The following is a 21,627-nucleotide window of genomic DNA, read 5'->3' as shown; positions in this document are numbered from 1 at the left end:
GGCGCCTTTGGCGCCAGGCTCATGTTGGACAACAGTCCAGGCGCCATAGGCGCCAGGCTCATAAAGGATGACTTTGTGTTAAGAAGTGCTTGGTGTAAACTTACCTGATGCAGACCGTGCTGCAACATCCAGGCCACCTAGAGGCCTGAATGGGACTATTTTACCTATGGGACTACTTTACCACACGGGTGTGGCCCGAGGAAGAATACATACCTTAGAGGAAGAATACATACCTGGAACTACTTTGAAGGCTATTTAAGCCACGCCCAAGCAGCAACTCATGCTTCGCGTTGTTCTGCACCTAGCAGCTGGACGCTCACCGTGTCTGCTCCTGCATCCGGACTCCAGCCACGCCCGACAGCATCCTGGAACACCTGTAAAGGGAGAAGAGAGGAGAACAGGAGAAAGAAGAGACATTACCTGCTTAATCCGCATTCCAGAGTCATTTCGCCGACGATCCTAAAGGGAAGACATTCATTTTTAAAAGCACATTGCATAGCTCGCTGCAGCGCAGCATTCCACTCACCTTTACTAGGCGCCTTCTTGCCCATCAGCGACCATCTGGATCTTCCGCCGCATTTCAGCACCTAAAGGAGAAAAAGACAAGAACAAAGGTGAGCTAGGGAAGAGAATAAGAAAGGCTTAATTTCCACCATAAGACTTACCTGTTGGGTCAATCCCACTTCACTTCGGGTCGGCGCCGTTTCTTCAGCATTTCCGAACCCCGGCCCCTAAGGGGAAAAAGACACAAGCATTAGTGCATTAATGCAAGAACACTAGAGGAACCAGTCATCAAAAACTCACCAGAAGTTTCCTTCGACGGTTCCATTCCCTAACTCGGAATCTTCATTCACCACCTGAAATAGAGAAAACAGACAATGGTTATTTAAAGCTTGAACTTGCAACAGAATTCTTACAATACCTTACCGGAAAAGTCAAGCAAACTTGAACTCTCACCAATCCGAGATCCAGTGAAGTAACTGGATAACAACGCGCCCCTGCATCAGAAGCAGGATGGAGAGCTCGTCCTTTCAGACCCTAAGGTGAGACTTCACGGGGAATCGCAGAAGGGTTTCGTGGAGGGTGAGAAGGGGAGTGGGAGGCCTACGCAATATCCCGCAGATTGTTAATACTCCCTTTTCACACACAGAAGGATATTTCTACAAGCCAGACAAGCCAGATTTGGGGGTCCGGTCCAATCCATCTTCCGAGTCCTGCGCATCACCCTAGAAGAGGCCAAAGCAATCCAAACCAGGCCAGCGCCTCTGTGGGAGTCAGGTGAGCGTTACATGGACATCTGGGCCAGGGCCCACACATCGTCTAGGTGTGTGATGAACAATTAATGTTATTTCAAACTTTTATTCCGATGGTACTATCCGCCCACTCAAATACATCACTTCCAAGCATCCAGCCCCTGGCGAAATTGCGGGGCCCATGGCTCATATTTCCACATGTGGTGGGAGTGTCCCCGAATCAGCCTGTTCTGGGGGGCTATTGTGGATACCATAGAAGCCATCAAGGGTAGCAAACTCCCACTCTGTCACAAGACCCTGCTACTGGGGGCCCCTCTTGCACAAGTATACCCGAATTCTGGGACACGAGCTAAACTGTGGACGCACTTGCTACTAGCGGCACGCATTACTATTGCCCGGTGCTGGAAATTAAGTCCTGGACTTGATCCTTTGGTGGATCAAGGTCTGGGATGTGCTGGTGGCTGATAAAGTGACCATGGCAAGGGATGGAAAACTCCTCAAATTCCAATCGATTTGGTCGCCACGATTGGAATACGACCTTAAATACCCAGCTTTGACCCATAAACCCCACTTGGCAAGACTGTACTTATGCCCAGGAGGGAACGGGTAACAGCAGCACTATGGGGGATAAGAACTATCTTCGGGACTTGGGGGGTGAAGTCAGTGGTCTTTGAGGTGTATCATGATCAAGGAAGAATGAACTGAGCGATGAGGGGTTGTTTCTGGTACCCGATTCATTTGTGATGCTTGCCCTCTCCTGTCAAGAGGCTGTTTTGATGTGCTCCAACAGTTGAAAAATTTGAATAAAAATTAGGTTTTAAAAAAAAAATAATCCATCCAGCAAGTCAAATGTTATTAGCCTCACTCAGCCCGTCAGCTGTAAAAAGCACCAAAGCCGATATAAAGGTTTTAAGGAGCAGGGGCAGGCACCCCCTTCTCTATCAAATATTTTTTTTAAACTACTGGATGCATTTATCCCAAACCAGTCAAGGAAATTACATCAATGCCTTGTGCCAAAGTTTTTTTAATTTTTTGCATTTCTGCCGAGCGGTTTTCGCACTACGGCTGTTCAAAAGCTGCACTTTTTTCCACAGGAAAATGAATGGGCTGAAAACTGTAAAACGTTGGTGTTTATTGTCTTAATAGTGTTTTTATTTCCCATTTTAATTCCCAAAATGTGCAGTTAAAAATTTCATCCAAATCCATCCAGCAAGTCAAAAGTGATAAGCAATACACATTTTAGAGAAAAATTGCTGCTTTTTCATTTCTGGAAAGCCTCTCTGATGCATTCTGGGACACACATATAGCTATAATTTGGGAGAAAAGGGCACCCCCTTCTCCATCAAATATTTGAACTACTGGACAGAATAACACCAGACTCCTCCCGAAAATCGACTCACTGCTTCGTGCCCAAGTTGTTTCGTACCTGGTCCAATTCTGTCCAGAGGTTTTTGCTGTGCCCTGTGCTGAAATCTTACTTTTTCTCATTTATTTCATTTGTAAAGCGCGCATACAACCTGTAGGCACTGAGGCGCTTTCTCTATGGGAAAATAAATGGGAGTAGGCCAAACACACCGTTTTCCCTTTAACCTATTCATTTTTTTTACCAAATCTCTCCCAAGACTGCGACAAACATTTATCTGCTAAATATTAGCCAAATCTGTCATGCAAGTCAAAAGCTATTAGCAGTTAAATTTTCAGGTTTCCTATAGAACCTGCTACACACCTTAGCTATAGTGGGACACACACAAACACACAACATCCCATCCCCTCACCCTCCCTCCGTACCGTGATAACAGTTATATTGGCACTGTGGTTTCTAACTTGTGTACATATTTTATTTCATTCAAAAATAAACATAAGTATAAATCCATCAGGGTATTGGTTAATTTAAACATGAACGTCATTTGTATACCGCACCCAGTTTACCTGGGACAAGAAAATCAGGAGTGTTCATGGTCTTGCTTACCTCATCCTCCTCATGGTGTTTGATGAGAGCCTTTGGTGGGAGACCATGGAGATTACAAAGCTTGGACTTCACCATAATTGGAACATAGCCAAGGGGCTGTTTAATAATCCCTCGGGGCATGCCATTCACTGACCAGCTGACGTCGGCCTGCAAAGGAAGTGATAGGAGAACATGTAAAGATGAATTTAAGGCTGCAGACAAATTAACAAAAATAAGAAATTGCCAAGAGTGAAAAAATGGCCAAATTTGAAAAATAAAAGCAATTTGCAAATCAGAAAAAAATGTATTCAATGAAGTAAGACTTTAAAGGGAACTACAGTAAAATGTTATATTTTGCAGATCGAAACTTCACAACTCTAGGTCACCTCAGCCCAGGGCTGCACAATTTGATGCTTTCTCTTTCCTGGCTACTCAGGAAAAATCAATCTTCTAAAATCCCAAAATCCCACTTGATAGTTTTGGTTAGTAGGCAAAGCTATCTGCAGTATAGATAGGAGGGAGATGAGATGGGAAGAGGGACACACAAGCTTGTGGGTGTTTGATTATTTACCCACCCATTGACTTTCAATGTCCATGTTAATGGCTATGGCTAGTCCCTCATACTACCTGCCCCCAAAATGCATCTTTATGGGCTTTCTTTGATCTATCTACATCAAAACAGTATCTTCATTTGTGCCACATTGTCCATAAGTATTTGTAGGTGAAAAAAGAGGCCTCCATTTGCAGCATTCTTGGATTTCTCCTCTGCATTTGACCTCATAGATAGGGATAGGTTGTGGCTAAAATCAATGTTGGAGATCAATCCTAGCTTGCTCAGCATCATCAGGAATGTATACTCTAATACAGTCTTGCAAGTTAGGTTTGGCTCTCAAGGGAAAACGTCCTCCAAATTCATATGGAAGAAAAAGTCCTCCTTGCTTCGATGGACATCCCATGTGTGAAAGCTCTACAAGTACGAGTGCTCTTTGATTCTGTCCTTCTTGCACATATACCAAGGGGCCTACAAGCCCCACTCGAGGCCACAGAAACATACTGCAAGGAGAACCTTCTGGCGTTTCAATATTGCCAAATCCAACATCATGGTGTTTCGAGGTTCCAGAGTGAAGCGTAAAAAAATGCAAACATTCTTCTTCCATAAGAAGCCTCTTGAGTAAGTGAGCGTATTTCCATACCTAGGTGTCAGGCTGGCCAGCAACATCGCAGAGGCCATATACTACTGTGGTCCTACCAAAAGCAAATCAGGTGCTAGAGCTGTCCCTAATCTGGTCTGCATCATGAAAACATTTATTCTCAGGTTAAGACGGTCTTCCTAGCGAAGTGTGGGGAGGGGTATTGTGGCTCATGGCGTTATGGGGGATGGACACAAGATTGCTATAAGCGTAAGAGGTTTCTGGAAAAGATTGTTGCTCTCCCCACGCCTTTCCTAATACAGCACTTGAAGCAGATATTGTAGTACTTACATTTCCAAACAAAGTGTGTGATAGTCCGGTTAAATATGCCTGGAAAAGTTCAACCTTGGAAAATAATAACTTGATTGACCTGGCATGGAAGGAACACTATTCTACATCTGTCCCGCCTAGCTTAGTATCGGTTTGAAATTGGAACTGCAAAGTCTTGATTTGGAAAGGCTATTAGAATCTAGCTGCTCAAGGCATGCATCTCATTCAGTAAGTCTGGCCACTTTAAAGAAGAAACGGAGACAAAAGAACATGAGAGCACAGAGATCACACTGGAAAACAAGGCATATCTTCGTGTGATGTGACAGCGTTTTTTATTTTTTTATTTAGACAATGCAAGATCTAACGATAATGCACTGAACCTCTGTGCATGTTTAATTTTAACCACCTGCGATTGCATACTTTGCTTCCATACACTTGCGTTCATCAAATCCGAAAAATAAAGCCACGAGAAGGTTCCTGTACACAGGCCTGCTTTTTTCTATGCTCCTTTCCAGCGACTATGCAGTTCTAAAAGAATAACAATAATATGCTTAAACATGCCATGGTAACTGAACAAAATGATTCGTTTCACAAATTAGGTTCCAGTAACATCTCTAAAAGAGGGTGAAAGATCTAAGATCCTGTGGTCTATAGTGTATGGCTGGGTAGTCGTTTCGTTATACCAATTGAATGAAAGGGTGCGAAGATATTTTGGTATCTCGTCCCCCTCATGGCTGCAATTGTATCCACGGCTGCTGTGTACCAAATCCGTGCCTGCCATTCCCATATATCTGGGTGGTATCTGACTTCCAATTACTGGCAACTAAGACCCTGGCTGCTACTAATGTGTTATAAGCGTAGAGATTTTGTTTGGCAGCTTGTATCATTGCCCAGGAGTATCTCCAATGGGTCGTGCAGTAATTCGGCATCGATCAGTTTCTTAATATTGGACAGCACTAAAATAACTGCATTAGACAGCACCCAAACAGATATGAAAAAGCGTACACGGGGCTTGTTTGCACCAACAATATTTGGGGGGGAAGACGTAGGAAATGCTTTATGGAGCCTTGTGGGAACAGGGTACCAACACATCATCGCTTTATAGCTATTCTCCTTTATTTGTACACTCGTTGAGGATTTAGGCACTCTGTACCAGGGTAGACCATCTATTGGGGTGTTTAGCTCTTCTTCCCATTTGAGCATGCAAGCATGTGGGGGTTTATTCCGCTATACATTCTATATGGTGAATAATGCAGAAATTGTTGCCTCACACCCAGTATCTAATTTAGAAATAAGCAAACCTAGAGGAGTCCGGTAGCATGAATTATAGTTTACATTCATCAAATGTAAGAGGGGTTCCATCTTTAAAGAGCTGCCCTATCTTTACTAGTCCCCCCCACTTCGACCCACTGTGAAGTTAGCCGGGCGTAATCCTGGATTTCCGAATAGCAGGGTAAAAGGTGAGACGTGTGTCAATATATGGAATTTATTTAACGCTCAGTCCCAATACTGTAGGGTTACCTTTGTGGCTGGGAGTAAATTGAGGGCTGCTTTGCACACCCCGGAGGAGAGTCATGTCCAGTTTTTTAAAGGGCATACACGTTTACGCTGTTCTAATTCAAGCCATCTTTTGTTTGCCCCATTTCAATGTCGAGGGCAACTAGGCGGCAAACAGATAGCATTCTATATCGGGGACACCGAGTACCCCTTCCAACTTGGAGACGAGTAGTGTTCTGCATTGGATTCAGGGAACTCCTTTGGCCTACAAGAATTTCAGGATCTGGGACAGTAGATCTCACATGACCTTTTGGGGAATAATGAAAAGTAGAAGGTCATTTTCAACACACATATTCTGCAGGGCCAAATCTCCCCGGTTTAACCCTGTGCACGAGATCCTGTTTCATAGTTCGTAGGAGGGTCGGGATGTTATGTTGGTACAGCTGGTAGTGAGACATGGTTAAGTGCATTCCTATGTATTTTAGCTCCTCCGTTTTCCACAGAAATGTGTAAACTAGATTTTAGACAGTCTATCCCCGAGTCTTATTCTTTGATGTTTAGTATGAAGGATTCTGCGTAGTTAATCTTGACGCCTAAAACCCATAAGAAATCCTGTGGCTGTGATGCTATTTTGGTTTCAGTGGCAACAGAGTTGTGCATGAAAGACAAAGAGGTTGTCTGCGTATAATGCAATTTTGTGCACTGATGTTCCACCGTCTATAGCCAGAATCTCTGTGGATCGTCTAACCTACTGGGCTAGAGGCTCCATTGAGAGTGCCCTTAAAGGGGACGGGGGCAGTCTTGGCGGCTTCCTCACCCCAGCAGCATACTATTTGATAGGGATCCATTTATTTGTATGCATGTGGGGGGGGTGGGTGTAGTTAGCGAATATATAGGGTATACAATTGGTGCTGAATCCAAAGTGGGTAAAGACCATACGATAATGGCTCCAGTCAATGCGGGGGAAGGCCTTTTCGCGCCAATAGACAATACGGGAGAGTAGTCTATTGCTCTTTGTATGTTGTCATGGGCCTGATGACCTGGAATAAACCCAGTCTGGTCCGGGTGGATCAAGTCGGGGAGTATCGCTGACAGGTAATTTGCTAAAACTTTGGAGTAAGCTCTGGCCTCGTAGTTTAAGACAGGTATGGGTCTGTACGATTCATTTCGGGTACCTACTTTTCCAAGATTCTCTATCAGGGTTAGGCTTGATTCTCCACCAACGGTCTTCCCTTTCATCGTAATCAGGAAGCCATTAAATAGATCCACTAAATGAGAGGTAAGTATTCTCCTGAATTGTTTATAAAATTGGGCAGGGAAGCCATCAGGCCATGGTGATATTTTCCTTGGCAGCGTGTGCATTACCTGAGGAAACCTCTCATGGGGTAATTGGTACCTCTAGGTTTCTTTTGTCTGTGGCAGAGATTGGAGTGCGCTAAAAGACTTCTTGCTCTACCTCGTTAATCTGATCAGAGGAGAAAAGCGTGGAATAATATTGGGATAGTGTGTTAATTTTAGCAGGTTCAGAGCTCTGAAGCGGACCATTTATGACTGAGTTTCTCCATTACATTCTGGGATTAATGTGCCTTATATTTATATGCCAGGATTCTCGAGGCTTTATTTGATGTATTAAACTAAGACTGTTTCATCTTAAGTAGCTAATGTGAAATTTGTGAGTCCCATAATGCTTTAAATTTTGATATTGTTGCCAGCAGCTATCTATACAGTTTTATGTTTTCCGGAGCCTCTTCCATTGCATTGATCTTCTATGGTTTTTAACCTGTTCAATGTATGTGCACTTGGCTGTTAGAACATCCTTCCTGTTGAATGCAATGCTTATTAATTGCCCTATTATGGTGGGTTTAAATGCTTCCGAGCGGGTTTCTATGGAGGTATTCGCCGGTGAATTCTCAGTAAAATACTGGGTTATTCGGGCTTCTAAAGAGGACTGGATGACAGGAGTAAGGAGTAGTAAGGAGTCGTTGACCTGCCAAAGGAATTGCTTTTGCATGTCTTAGTCTTTGAGGTCTTAAGTCACTGGTTTGTGATCTGAAACTATTGCTGTCTCTATCAAAGAGGCCTGCATGCACAGTGTGAAAGAATGTGAGAGTAAGACATAATCCAGGCGACAATATCTTTGATGGACATATGAAAAGTGGGCGTAATCTCTTGTGCTTGGATGAACTTGTCACCATACATCCACAAGATTTGTCGGGACGCTCTTGGAGCGATTGCTCCTCCAACCTAGGAATTGAAAATTGCAATCTTTTAACTCTGACCACTATACATATATGTGGGATGGTGAGCTTTCAACCCCTAATAATTGGGTGTGCCAAAGGGATCCGATCGACTTGGTGTCCCAATGTATGGTTTCTTAGTTTGTAGCCTTGTGTTTACTGGAAGAATGATTTCGCAAGGATTAGGAACCTGATTCAAAGTATATGTAGCAGGATTGTGGCAAGGCCCGCAGAAGCCTCTATGTACAGAGCAACCAAACAGCTTGAGAAACAACAGAGTAATAAACTTTTTCGGGCCCCATAAGGGGAACACACATCAGGGTTAACCCCAACTTGGCGTTGTATTTTCACCAGAGCTATTCTAGAATCTGTGGAGCCAAAGCTCATGGCTGGTGCAAATAGTCTTAACCGAACTCAACATTACTAATATCTCAACTCTCCCCTTGAAGGGTAAATTATCTGACCATACAACAATCCGGTCTGAGCAGTGGAATCATGACTTTGTTCTCATCTGTCCATTGAGGTCTTAGCTCACGTTGTGTTTCTCTGCGGGAGGTTCTTTGGGACCATTCCAGTTAAGAGGATGATACCGCTTGGTTCGAAGGTAATTGAAGGTCTTGTTCGGGGGATTGAGTGTTTTTAGGGCTGCGTTCAATAAGCACAATTGATGTTGGGTATGGTGCAAGAAAATTATTTTAAAGGGGTAGCCCAACTGATAGGCTATGCCCCTTTGCTGCAGCTACTTTGTTAGGGGTTTTAGGAGGTGGTGCCTCATGATAGTACCCAGTGTCAAGTCCTGAAATAGTTTAATAGAGGCCCCACTGAAAGTAATTCACTTTTTGGATCTGGCCTTTTGGAGTATTAGTTCCTTGCATCTGAAATAATGCAGTCTCATCAGAACTTACATGTTCAGTACCTTTCCTCTCTTGAACATCTGTGAATACTCTGGAGCCCGATATAACGTGATGTCGGCCTCTGGGGTATCCCCTATGGTCTTCTAATCCCTAGTTGGGGATCTCTTTGAAGTCGAATATCATTTCTCCTTAAGCTGTTTTCTCCATCTTGTTGGCTCGCATCGTGTGTCCAGAATCGGGGGCTCCCAGAGCGGGATAATGTTCCAAGCAGGCTGAAGCTCCGTAGTACGAAAAATGTGGCGTCCTTGGTTGCTAAGAAGGCCTGTTGTCTAATCTCTTCTGTTTACTTGTCGATTAGCGCTGGGATTGCTGTAGATTTCTATAGCTGAACAGCAGAGCACAGGAGGTTCATGTCTCAATTGAGCCATGTGCTGGCTACATCCCTGGAGAGAGTTTTTCTAACAGTGCCCTTTTTACGAACCCTGACCAGGCTGCAGCAAAGACGCCAGTTGCCCTGGCCAGGTGCGACAAATTGCCTCTGGCCAATAATCTAAAGTGATGGAAACTTTCTGTTGATATACCATGTCCAAATTGTCAAGGCCTACGGAAGACCTTAAACATTTATTACAAATATGTGAGACAGGGTCCGGCGAAATATTACTACACTGGAGACCGGATGATGTTCCAAGGGTGCTTATTATAGATTTTACTAATAGCCTGGTCAGGGATTCTTGGGAAGATCAGGGCCAACCACGATCTTGGGGAAGTTTGGCACTAAGGTCGCCCCTCTATCTTGACTACCACAGCCTTCCTTAACGGGTGTTAATAATACTGACAGGTCTACCGTCGGATTCTTCCTATGACTATTCGTGGTGTCCCTGAAACACTGGCGACTTACTCCCTCAGGGCTTTCTAGCTGTCCCTCTCGTAGTCCTGCTTAGTGTACTAAGGTTTTTTTTGGGATGGTGCCTTCGTCCAAGCAGGGTCAATTGCTCTGCATGCATGCAGAATCTCACCTAAGCCTCTTCTCTCTACAGGGTCTCAAGAAGTTCTCCTCCCTCCACGACTCTACTGTTCCTCCAATGTTACACTCCACCTTCTTACCTCCGCCCTTTCATATTACCTCTCTTCTTACTCTTCACCTCACTACCAATACTACCTCCAATTAACGCTCTACTATCTCCTCCTGTTATCTTCTCCTCCTTCCTTCCTACCACTCCATCTCCTTGACCTCTCGCTACTACTGCCTCTCTCTTGCTGCCATTGCCCCTCTACTGCTACTATTGCTTTTCTACTATTGCTTCTTTACTAACTCTTCTTTCTCTAGTCTTACTCTTTACAGCCGCTAATACAACTTCTTACTACTAACATTACCTCCCCCTTCAACTATTACTCCACTACCTACTATTACTATTACCTCCACACTCCTATTTACGACTATCTTTTTTTAAATGTATTTGTTGTAGCTATATAAATATAAAAGGAAACTTGGAGAAAAAGAAATACATATCACATTTCATTTTTTAACATTAAACAAAATTAATATCTTTTCCTGACATTTAACACAATGAAAGAATTTTCTTACTTGAGGTAAAGAGATAAATACCATCATTAAAATCATAATGTTATCATTAAAATCAGAAAATGTAAAATAATGAAGAAAAAAAACAACAGGTACCAGAAGCCTAGACAACATGATCACCAAGTCACATAATCACAAGGATGACCTTATTAAATTTCACAAACCAATCAATGCATAATCCTTGCATATCAATTCTCTGGATTTTAATCTGCGCTTCTTGCTTTGGTTATTTTTTTAAATATCCTTCCGCTTAGTCATGTCCAGCAAATTCCAAGGCTGAATAAAGGTTATCATGGCTATATTCATTCCCACTTTTTGGCTATCATACAGGGCATTCCATAATACATCAGTATCTACTATTTGATAGCCTTTGAACATGTGTTTAAAAACAGTCTCACTCTCAAAGAGATCAGTGCGGGACATTCAGCAATGTTTTATTGTCTCCATTTGTGAGACCATAGAACAAAATCTACAATACCCACTTTGGCTGCATTTCCGCATTAACAAGATCTTGTTAGTATGCCATAAATTCATCCTCATTCTCATGTATAGTAATCTCTGCTTGGGGTCAGGGAATTTTATGATATAGTGTTCTGCACAATGCAATTTTTGATTCTATTAGGTTGGTCTGTACACACCCTTAATTTCAAACAATTTTCTCTTGTTTTAGTCTTTTTTAGCTAACTGGATTATCAATTAGGAGACTCTTGTATTCCTGCGTCTTCCATAATAACATTTGCTTTAGTTCTCCATGTTACTATGTTTCCATTAGTTGACTCTAGTACATGTTTGCCAATATAGTCACAACAGAATTTTGTGCTGCACCCATCAGATATTTTCTATAGAGTGAAATAAGTTTCCAAATGTACATTGCGTATACCATTCCCATTTCGTGGTGTATAAGGCACATAGATACAGCCAGCGGTAGGCCGAGAACAGCCCTCCAGAATCGTCCCTCTATTTTCTGCCAGAATAACTCTGATATACAGTTCCTTGTTTCAGCCCCATAGACAAGGATCGGAGTAACTTTTTCTTTGAAAAATATAACAGGCAAAAGCAAGAATTTTCCATACTTTGCCTGTATGATCCGAGCCGGAGAGATTCCCGTCTTCAGCTTTAACTCTAGATCTCGATAATATGGCTTGTCATTTGGGTAATTACTAATAGAAAAACCCAAGTACTTGTGTTCACAAACAAGTTCCATGGTGATGTTCTGGAGGAGCCAAGGGCTCACTTTGTTATCTTTTTTTTTATTCATGCCCAATATCATAATTTTTCATTTTGCTTGATTGAGCTTCAACAAATTTGCGTTTGCAAAAGTAACAAGCTGCGAGAGGAGGGCGCGCAGTCCCATGTGAGTTCTAGCCAACAGCACTAAGTCGTCGCATAGAACAGCCAGGGTACTGCCCGCCCCCCTAATCTCGGTGAATCCGAGACAACCCTAGCAAAGTCAATGCACATATCCTCCACAAAGAAATGAAACAGTGTGCTGGCCAAAATCCATCCTTGCTTAAGGCCTTTAAAAGACTTGATGGGCGCTGATAGGTTACCATCCAAGGACAGCCTGATTTGCACTGTGGTCTGAGAGTGCAACTCATTTATCCAAAATGATAAATACAGGACATCCTGCTCTACATATTTTTCTCATTAAGAGACCTCTGCACACAGAATCAAAGGCAGCCTGGAAATCGATAAATGCTAGATAAACAGGCCGCCATGTCAATTGTTCTTGGATTTTTATTGCTTGTAATACATGCAAGTTTACTGCAGTGCCCATACCCGACATAAAGCCGGTTTGATTTGGATCTCTGAGATTGTGAGATTGGCAGTATCAAGCCACTTATTTAAATCTCTAAGGAGAAGTCTCGCAAAGAGTTTGCTTGGAATACCCAGGAGGGTTATTGGCCTATAATTCGAAGGATTGGTGAGATTGCCCTTTTTGTAAATCGGTATGATAAGCGAAGAAGAGGGCAATCGACGAGTCCCAAAGATCTGAAGAAAAATGGTCAAAAGAATCTGAGCCCAGGCCAGCGGATGTTGTTTGATCATATGGTTTGATAGCCCATCTGGACCTGGCGCTCTAGAAGTGGAGAGCTTAGAGATATAATAAAGTATGTCCTCCAGATCAAAGTAGAACTGCTCGGTTTGCCAGCCAAAGACATTTTTACAGGTGCCTGTGAGTGGTGTACGGGCATAGAGGGTTTTTATAAAAATGTGCCCAGACTTCCTCTGGAACAGGGTTTGTTTGGGTGGCCAACTTTATTTTATTTTGCCATGCACATTTTTCAACAGGGACCAGATCTTGGGCGAGCTCTTAGATGCCAGCGTTCTTGGCATGTTTTCTGCATCCTGTTGGTACAACAAAGCACGCCTAGCTCTAATCCAATTTTTTAATTTACATTTGAGGGATTTAAGCTGTCTAATATTCGTTGGACCCGGTAGCAGGCAGGTTCTCCTCTTTTCCGCCCGATACTGAGCTTTCTTCATGGCCACTTCGTGGTTATAAATGTGTAAACTAGGCTTGGAGTATTTAACTGAAGCATTTTTTTTTTATTTTGAAAATGTGCGTAGTATCCACAAATGATGAGGATTCTCCAATATCCAAAATGCCACTTACATTTGAGGCCTGGCATAGTTTCCTATTGAAGGCTTCCAATGTTTGAGGCATCCAGTGAAATCTATTTTGGACACTGCTCAAAATCATGTCACAGGCTAGAGAAGGATTCAGGTTTTTTTTCCCGGTTAGGAGATAATTTGAAACTTAGTGATCAAGTTAAACAACCCACTATCAATGTAGATGTAATCAATCAGGGCCTCCTGGCGCCCTCTATGCCACGTGCTAGTGGGAGGAATGTCACCCTGTGCCCACCCATTTAGCGTATATAAGTGCTGATCCTTCAAAAATAGGTTCCACCATTTGACCAAAGGAGAAAGAACTCTAGCAGGCTATGCAATACAGGTGATATTTAGATCACCTGTTATTATAACATGATTACAATTGCATTCCACCATAGTCAGGTCCAATATTCTTCTACAGCATCAATAAGTACCTCATCAGCAATACCCACATGATTCCAATATGTGTTAATAAGATCAGTGGTTTGTGTATTCGATTTGATCTTAACCATTTGTAAAAAGCTATTAGGGGACGTCCAAGGTCCCAAAATTAAATTGGCAGAAGTTTTAACAGCGACCATGAGTCCCGCAATAGGTCTTCCCCTCACAGGTACAATGGCAGGAACCAAAGCTACAATATGCTGGTCCCATATTGGTGGGGTGGAAAGCCAGACCTCTTGGAATGCAATTATATATTCTTGCAAGAGATTATTCTTAGAACTTGTAAGGTGCTTGAAGCCCCTAGTATTCCAAGAGGCCAGGGTACAGGTAAGTAAATGCTCGGGTAGTTAATGTTGATTATGGGAGATATTGCATGTTTTAGCGAAACCAACATTATGATTTACCTGCCCACCTTGATGGCTTGCTAACTGGGGATTTTGAGAGTTATTGGTTGCTGAGATGTACTGTTTTCCCAAAGTAGGCACGTGTTGATGATCAAAAGAGGACTGATTTATCAAAAGAAAGCCCAGTTGATACAATTCAGCTCTAGTCTGCCACAATGCATTTTTTACCAACCCAGACTTCATCCACAATTTAACAACTGAAAGGTCATATTGATGGATAAATTCTATTTGCTCAATGTCACTCGACGAAAGACCCTCTAAAGCCGGTACATCCGCAAAAATATTCATGACAGACTGCCTATTTAAGTCAAAAGTAGGAAAAGGGTGCGAGCGACACTGGAGTATCAGATAGTTCAGATTGTGGTTTCTCTGGGAGGGGGGCCTAGGCAATTGGCTTGGACCAGAAGTCGATGATTGGTTATTGTCACAAGCAATCAATCTTGAGGTCTCATTATTTATAGTTTTCCCCCTAGAAAGTAACGCCTCTTGTTTATTAGAATGTGAAAAGAAGCGGTGGAGAGATTGTGCAATCTCCTCTCTCCAACCCTCCTAAGTTAACATATTTTCTGCAATTGGCTCTGCAGGTTTGCTTGGCTCCATTTCCCCCGCCTGTATCACAATCTGTGGGGTTACCCGTGTAGATACAGGGAGAGCAATCGAACCCACTGGATCTCTCATAGCTTCCTTATTTGGAGGAGGGAGTAATGATGATCCACTTTGTAGCTCACTCATCTGGACTAGAGTGTCCAACAGCTCATAAACCAGAGCCAGGTCCTGGTTATATGGGTGCTCAACCGCTATCTTGACAAGACTTTGCGATATTTATTAGCAATAGCAGTTCGAGCTAATGCTACCGCCGTTTTAAGGCATGGTCAGAGTTTGTATAAATTGCAGAGTGCCTGTAATTTTACTTCCAGCAGATGTTTTAACATGAACTTTTTTTTTTATATTACAGGAAGCTGTACTGCCGGGGCAGGGTTATTTTTATCAAATATAGTGTAGGTTTGCGCTGAGATATTTTTTGTTTCACTTGATATTTTTGACTCTGCATCTCCACTCTGTCAGTTTTGGATCCACATGCTTCTCATCAGTCTTATCAATATTTTTCACTTTAGCCTTTTTCCTTTTATTTATTTATTTATTTTTTTTAAACAGGATTGACCTGGCTGGCAGTCGAATCTTCTGTGATGTTAATTACGTGGAAGTCAAGCGAGGGACCCTTGTTATTTTCAGGGCTATTAGGCTTAAGATTAAGGTTACTGGGGCCTGCAAGTTTTTTCTGACTTTCTATTTGTAACATAGTTTGTTGGTCGAGAGTGCAATCAATAAGCAACATTTCACCTGGAATTATATTTGGTACAGCCGATTTGGGTGGTTTGACTAGATGGTTCACCTTGGGATTCAACAATCTTTCACAGCACTGTATGTATTAAGCTTGTTTTTTATCCTGGGTCAATTGCGCTAAGAGCATAAGTTGATCATTCCTTTTGGTATCCAGGGTCTCATATAATCGAGTTAGAGTAAATAGGGCAGCATTCATTGTATGCAAGGACATCTCCAGACCTGCGGCTAAATTCCCAGGAACCGCCTGTGGCATATCTATTGGTAAAGTTGACTTACGCCTTGGTGTAGGCTGGTTGTATGAGATTGACAAAACTGAAGAATTATGGGCCGTGGGAGAGAACATTATCGGGTATTGGCATAGGTCTCGTATCTGAGGCATCATGTCATGATTATGAGGCGTATTCAGAGGGGGGGGGGATCAGCACAACTCTCAGGCGATATGGGCCTAAGATTTTTATTCACCACAGTATTCTCCTCATTTGAGGGTAGTGGAGCGACACCAGCCAAACGTTTTTTCTGACCATCAAGTACGTCATTTGAGTGAGAAATCCCACCCTCCTCTTGATGGTTTCTAAAATCGTCCGGACCCAATATGGTAACAGAGTCTGTTTGCGAATCTATTAGTGGCAGGGCTCCAGCTAGAACTAGAGAGTTAGGGGGCGTAGAAGTTAAATCCACTCCCTCGCTAACTACATTAGCAGTTTTATTTTTAAAAGTCTCAGTAATACAAGATATGAGAGTAGGAGCCTGAAGAGTTCCGGAGGCTGGAGGTCGACCACCCGGAGCACAAAAGCTGCGTATGTCAGCCATTAGAGAGAGGGAGCGGGTGGTTGCGGCTGATTTGCTTCTTCGAAACAAATGAATAATCTGAGATGAAGATCATGGCGTTGTCACCGCAGCAGCAGCGCGAGCTGCAATTTCGCTCGCAGCCGGCATACCAGCAGTTAGCGACACTAACATCAACGAGAAAAGATCATTAACAGAAGGTACGCCACACAGCTCTAAGAACGCTGCATAGCGTCTAAACGTGGGAAAAATAATCTAATCAAGGACTTCAATCAATATAACATATAAACAACTACCAAACAATGACAGACTAGAGAACAACACTGCAAAAAATATGGTGAAACAAACAGTTGTGAAGCAATAAAAAGCAAAATATAAAGCAAATTTAAGAACAGGTACCTCACACTAACCACTACCCGCAGCCAGCTGACAGCCGACAGCACTTCCCAAAAGCACTTACTCCAAATGCGCGAGCGCAAAATGCACGCACCCAGTGCTTAAATGGGTTTCTGGGGAAAAGGGGCGGGGCTTCACACACGTAATTCTGAAATAGGAATAAATGAAGATATATATTATTATCTCGGTTTTCAGAGTATAGATATAATGTCTATTGCATATAATTGTCCTCTGGTAGCTGTAAATAGTCTGTAACAGCCAGCAGTAAGAAACTTTTGATTAAAACAGCAGGAAACATGCTCTGAGCCTCCACAGCCGACAGCACTTCCCAAACGCACTTACTCCAAATGCACACACGCAGAATGTGCGCTCCCAGTGCTCAAATGGGTTTCTGGGAAAAAGGGACAGGGTTTCACACACGTAATTCAGCCAACAGTAGGATCCTTAGATTCAAAACAGCAGGAAACCCGCTCTGAGCCTCCACAGCCGACAGCACTTCCCAAAAGCACTTACTTCAAATGCGCGCCTACTACACTCTCTCCTTACTCTCACACACAAACACTCCACATACCTCTCACCAATAACCTCCTGTGATTTAGCGATATCATTGCTTTCTCTATGGGGAAACTCTCTTTCCATATGGCCAGTGAAGGGCAGCCACTACCTGATCCCAACCCTGGGGGTGGCTGCCTGAAGGGAGGGCCATATGGGGGAGACCTCCCTCGTGGGAGGAAAGGAGACTCACTGACAGGAACATGGTATCCCCCTTTCCACTCAGGGTCTGACAACCCCATAATCCCCAAACCTTTATGCCATATTGTGGTATAGATCCAGTCCAACCACCTTACATTGATAGTAGGGCTCTTATTAACAACCTTTGCACAACCACTGAGACGGGGAAGAGAATGAGAGTAATGCAGAGCGCTAAAGCTATGCAACTAGAGAAACGTTCTAGTGGTTGGAAGGATCCGATAGGTGCCGGGACATTTAAATCCCCACGAGGAAGATGGAGAATCACTATACCCGACGCAGGTAGGGAAGCAAGAAGGAAAACAGCTGCAGTAAGGAGCAGAGGAGCTCCTACCGGCACGGTCACGAGAAGTCCAAGGAAGGAAGGTACGCTGTACGAGGGCCAGCAGCAGGAGACACTGCAGAGAGGAGGCCCAGGCACAGTGAGTGCCAGCGGACAGATGCAACACCAACTAAAGGAGGAGGTACCCCGCTGGAGAGACTGAAGACTCGGAGAACGCTGAAGCAGTCAGATGACACCAGGGCACTTTAAGGCGTATATCACACGCCACTGAAAGGCAGTGACATTCACAGGGCGAACCTGGTCAAGGGAGCTGGGATGCCGAATACATTTGGAACAGAGATAGATCAAAGGGGGTTGAAGACCAAGTACCTGAGGGAATTGAATTGTGACATGTGGAGAAAGTCCTGGCAGGAGAGTATACCACGCAATGTGATTGCAAGCCTGGGACCTGCACACAAAGAATCTGTGAGATTCAAGAAGAAGAAAGAAAGTCTCTTCAAAGTGTGAACTCCTGGGGAAGAGGACCATATCCCACGGCGCTGGAAAGGTGAATAAATTGTGGAAATCCAGGGGATGAAGAGAAACCCAATGAGTGTGTGAAATCCAGGGTAGGGAGCCATACCCCCTGGATTGGATAGTTGCATATTGCTGGAAAAGAGAATGGTGACTGAATTTCTGACTACCAAGGTGAGAAAGTGGAACCCCTTTATTGTGTGAAATCCAAGGGAAGGGAACCATGTACCCTCGACTGGAAAAGTAAAGTGCATTGTAAGAATCAAGGAAAGAAAGAGAAACCCTAGGAATGTTTGAAATCCAGAGAACCATACCCTTCCCGAGTTTGGAAAGTTGTATACTGAGAGAAAGTAAAGTAAGGATAGTAAGCAAGTACTGCAGGAGAGTACACCAGGTGAATTGATTGCAAGTCTGTGTGCTGCAGACAAACAGTTAAACTGTGAAATCCAAATATTTGAATGTGTGAAATCGAAGGGGAAAGGGAATCACACCCCCTGGAAAGGAAGATAAAACATTGGGGAAAAGAATACCCATTTAGCTATTGTGCTTATAAACTGTAAGTGCCCGAGTATCTCAGTAGAGGAGAAACACTTCCAAAGAATTGTGAACAGAGAAGAAGCTGAGAAAACTCAGGGGAAGGGAACCCATTCCCCTCCTGACGATTGTGGAACTTTGATAATTTGTTTATTTCTGCACCTTTTGGAACTTTGTGTTGGAACATTGGAAAAAGCTACTGATGGCCAGTTGAAAGACTATCGGACTCATTATGAGCCGGCCGGTCCAGTAACAACGTGCTATTAAGCCTACCGGCACTGGTGTTACCATACCAGCACACTACGAATTCTGCGGGCAGGACAGCACCCGCCCGTAGACTTTGACGGAAGCACTGGCACTGTTGCACACAGTGTCAGTGCTTCTGTCCTCCCCATTCCCACTTAGTCCTCTGGGACTCAAATGGGAATGAGGAGTAACAACTGCCGCCGCCTGACTTACCGGACCGCCGGGACTCTAATGCCCTGGTTATTCCGGCAAGTCAGGTGGCGGTAATTCATTACAGGTCCGGCGGCTACCTGCCGGTTTTTGCGGCATGGTTACCACCGGACTCGTAATGAGGGCGTATATCCCTTTGCACATTTCTTTCAGTTTAGCATGCAAGGGTTAGGTTAGGATTTTGGACACAGGACGGAGAACTCATGACACCGACATCCTTTAGTTTTGTTGAGGCAGAGAAACCCCTCGTAGTGATAGGGAAAGATATGTCTTTCTCCAACCCTCATTTTACTTTAATAAAGGTCTATGGCTACCATCACAACACCCCTGTGTCCGAGTCTTGCTCCTAAATCATTACACTCCACACACCTTTCGCCCTCTTCTCCTCTGGTCTCATGGACATCCTCCTCCACCTCCTGTCCTCACCCAACTAACGCACACTGAACAATTCCCAAACCCCTCCTCAAATAGTCCACCCCCTTCCAGGATTGGCCAGCTGCCCCTAACAAATCAAGTACCTATTGCCATGGGGTGTGAAACGACAAGGAATGATAAGGGCTTGTAGGCCCCATCCTCGTTCTCATTTCAGCGGTCACGTTTCTGATATGGGCAGTATATTGGCACAAAGGGGACTGCTGTTGCCTGTTAAAAAGGCCTTCTTGCAGGCCCACTTTTAATACATAACTCCATGGTGGTGTAGTGGGTTTGACAGGGCCTTTCTCGAGGCCTCCTTGCATTAAACCATGTCCCTGGTGGTTTATTGTCCTTCAGCGAGGAGCCGGACCCACAGCCTCCTTGCTCGGTGTCCAGTTGTGCTCTGCTACAGGGCCAGGTCGACTCTTACCGGATGGGTGTGGTGTTCTGGCATCCCTGCTGCAGGGGGTGGGTGGGTCTGCTGCAGCCCGCGGACCAACATTCCCAGCTAAGGCAGGTTTGGGAGGAGGCCTGCCCGCACACATACTGACATCGGTCGGGGTGTTTTGTGTCAAACTCTCTCCCTCTTCTGACAAGGCCTGTTTTCAGGCCTCATCACATATGTTGAGCATACAAGCCACACAAGGTGTTTCATCTCAGTAGTTTGCTGGCCAAAGAGGGCCTGTTGTAAGACTCAAATGTCCCACATGTCCTCTTATCTTCTTGGTGACTGGGAAATGAATGTGACGAGATATGTGGCCAGTTTATTGTGTGCATGCTGGAAAATCAGACCTAAACAAGTGTGGGCAGAATTATGAGAATATTCTGAGAAGTGCAACTTTATATTACGCATTTGGTTTTATACTGTTGTTAAATGGCCTTTTATTATTGGGGAATTTTGGGTCAAACCGTTGTTTAGTTTGGGTCAATGGGTGTTGTTTGGGACACCTACAAGCAGAAACTATTGCATTAGAGTACAGATAGGGAGTAATGGCATACGAGGAAGGACACAGCTTGAAGGGATTGTTTAGTTATATGCCCACCATTGACTACCCAGGGCCATGCTAATCCCATGCCCATTCCCACCCAATCCCTGCCCCTTCCTGTCCCTCCACACCCAAAACACCGCCTCATGGGAACTCTGAGCTTGTTTTAATCAAGCCTCACCATCAAACTTTGCACTGAAGTGCCAGTGTTTTTTTCTCAAAGCAGTCTTCTGAGAGCTAATGAATTAATTGGGAGTTGCAAACCCGCTACTGGTGTAATAAATATGTCTTAACCAGGTCTCTCTTCAGCCACTCTTATTTATAAGCACTATGCGTGTCCTTCTCTGCAAAACAAGGATTAGCAAAGCAAACAGTTTTGGCTTGTTTATAAGTATTGGGCATTGGCCAGGCACTGCAATTAGATGCCCAGGTGTGCGCACCATTTTGCACCTGCTATCATCAATGGCCAGTTAATACCATTAGGGGAGTGCCTGACTAGTGCCTTTCCCATGCTTATCAAAAGCCCAAACGGTTGGCATTGCTAATGCTTGTTCTAAAAATGCTATGAAGATATTGCTTTTTTTCTTTTTTTTTATATTGTAATCTTTTAAATAAGACCTCAATGACATTCTATTGTTTTAGCTCACGACAACATTGCATGTTTTATTTTGATCTCATATCCGATGGGAGTGGGGACATGGAAGCACTGGCACCGCTGTTAACGGTGACGGTGCTTCCGTGACGCCTTTGCCTGCCTTGACCGCTGAGCCCGGCAGGGTCAGACCTGTCGGGCACAGTGGCTCCGGCAGGCAAACCCGTATTTTGCCGGTCCGGAAACACGGGTGCCAGTGAGCTTGCCGGCACCCTTATTTC

At 43.9% G+C, this 21,627-nt stretch overlaps 1 protein-coding gene across 1 annotated transcript in view; it reads right to left on the bottom strand.

The window, feature by feature from the left end:
- POLR1B (RNA polymerase I subunit B) overlaps window positions 1–21,627 on the bottom strand; it is a 754,587-nt gene that overhangs the window by 662,653 nt on the left and 70,307 nt on the right. The window contains exon 3 of the mRNA XM_069607790.1: window positions 3,223–3,369. Coding sequence (XP_069463891.1) covers window positions 3,223–3,369 — 147 coding nt within the window. The remainder of the gene's footprint in view (window positions 1–3,222; window positions 3,370–21,627) is intronic.

This window comes from Ambystoma mexicanum, chromosome 4q (assembly GCF_040938575.1).
Source record: "Ambystoma mexicanum isolate Mex_15411 chromosome 4q, UKY_AmexF1_1, whole genome shotgun sequence".
Lineage (NCBI taxonomy): Eukaryota > Metazoa > Chordata > Amphibia > Caudata > Ambystomatidae > Ambystoma > Ambystoma mexicanum.
This window is presented reverse-complemented; position numbering and strand designations above follow the sequence as displayed.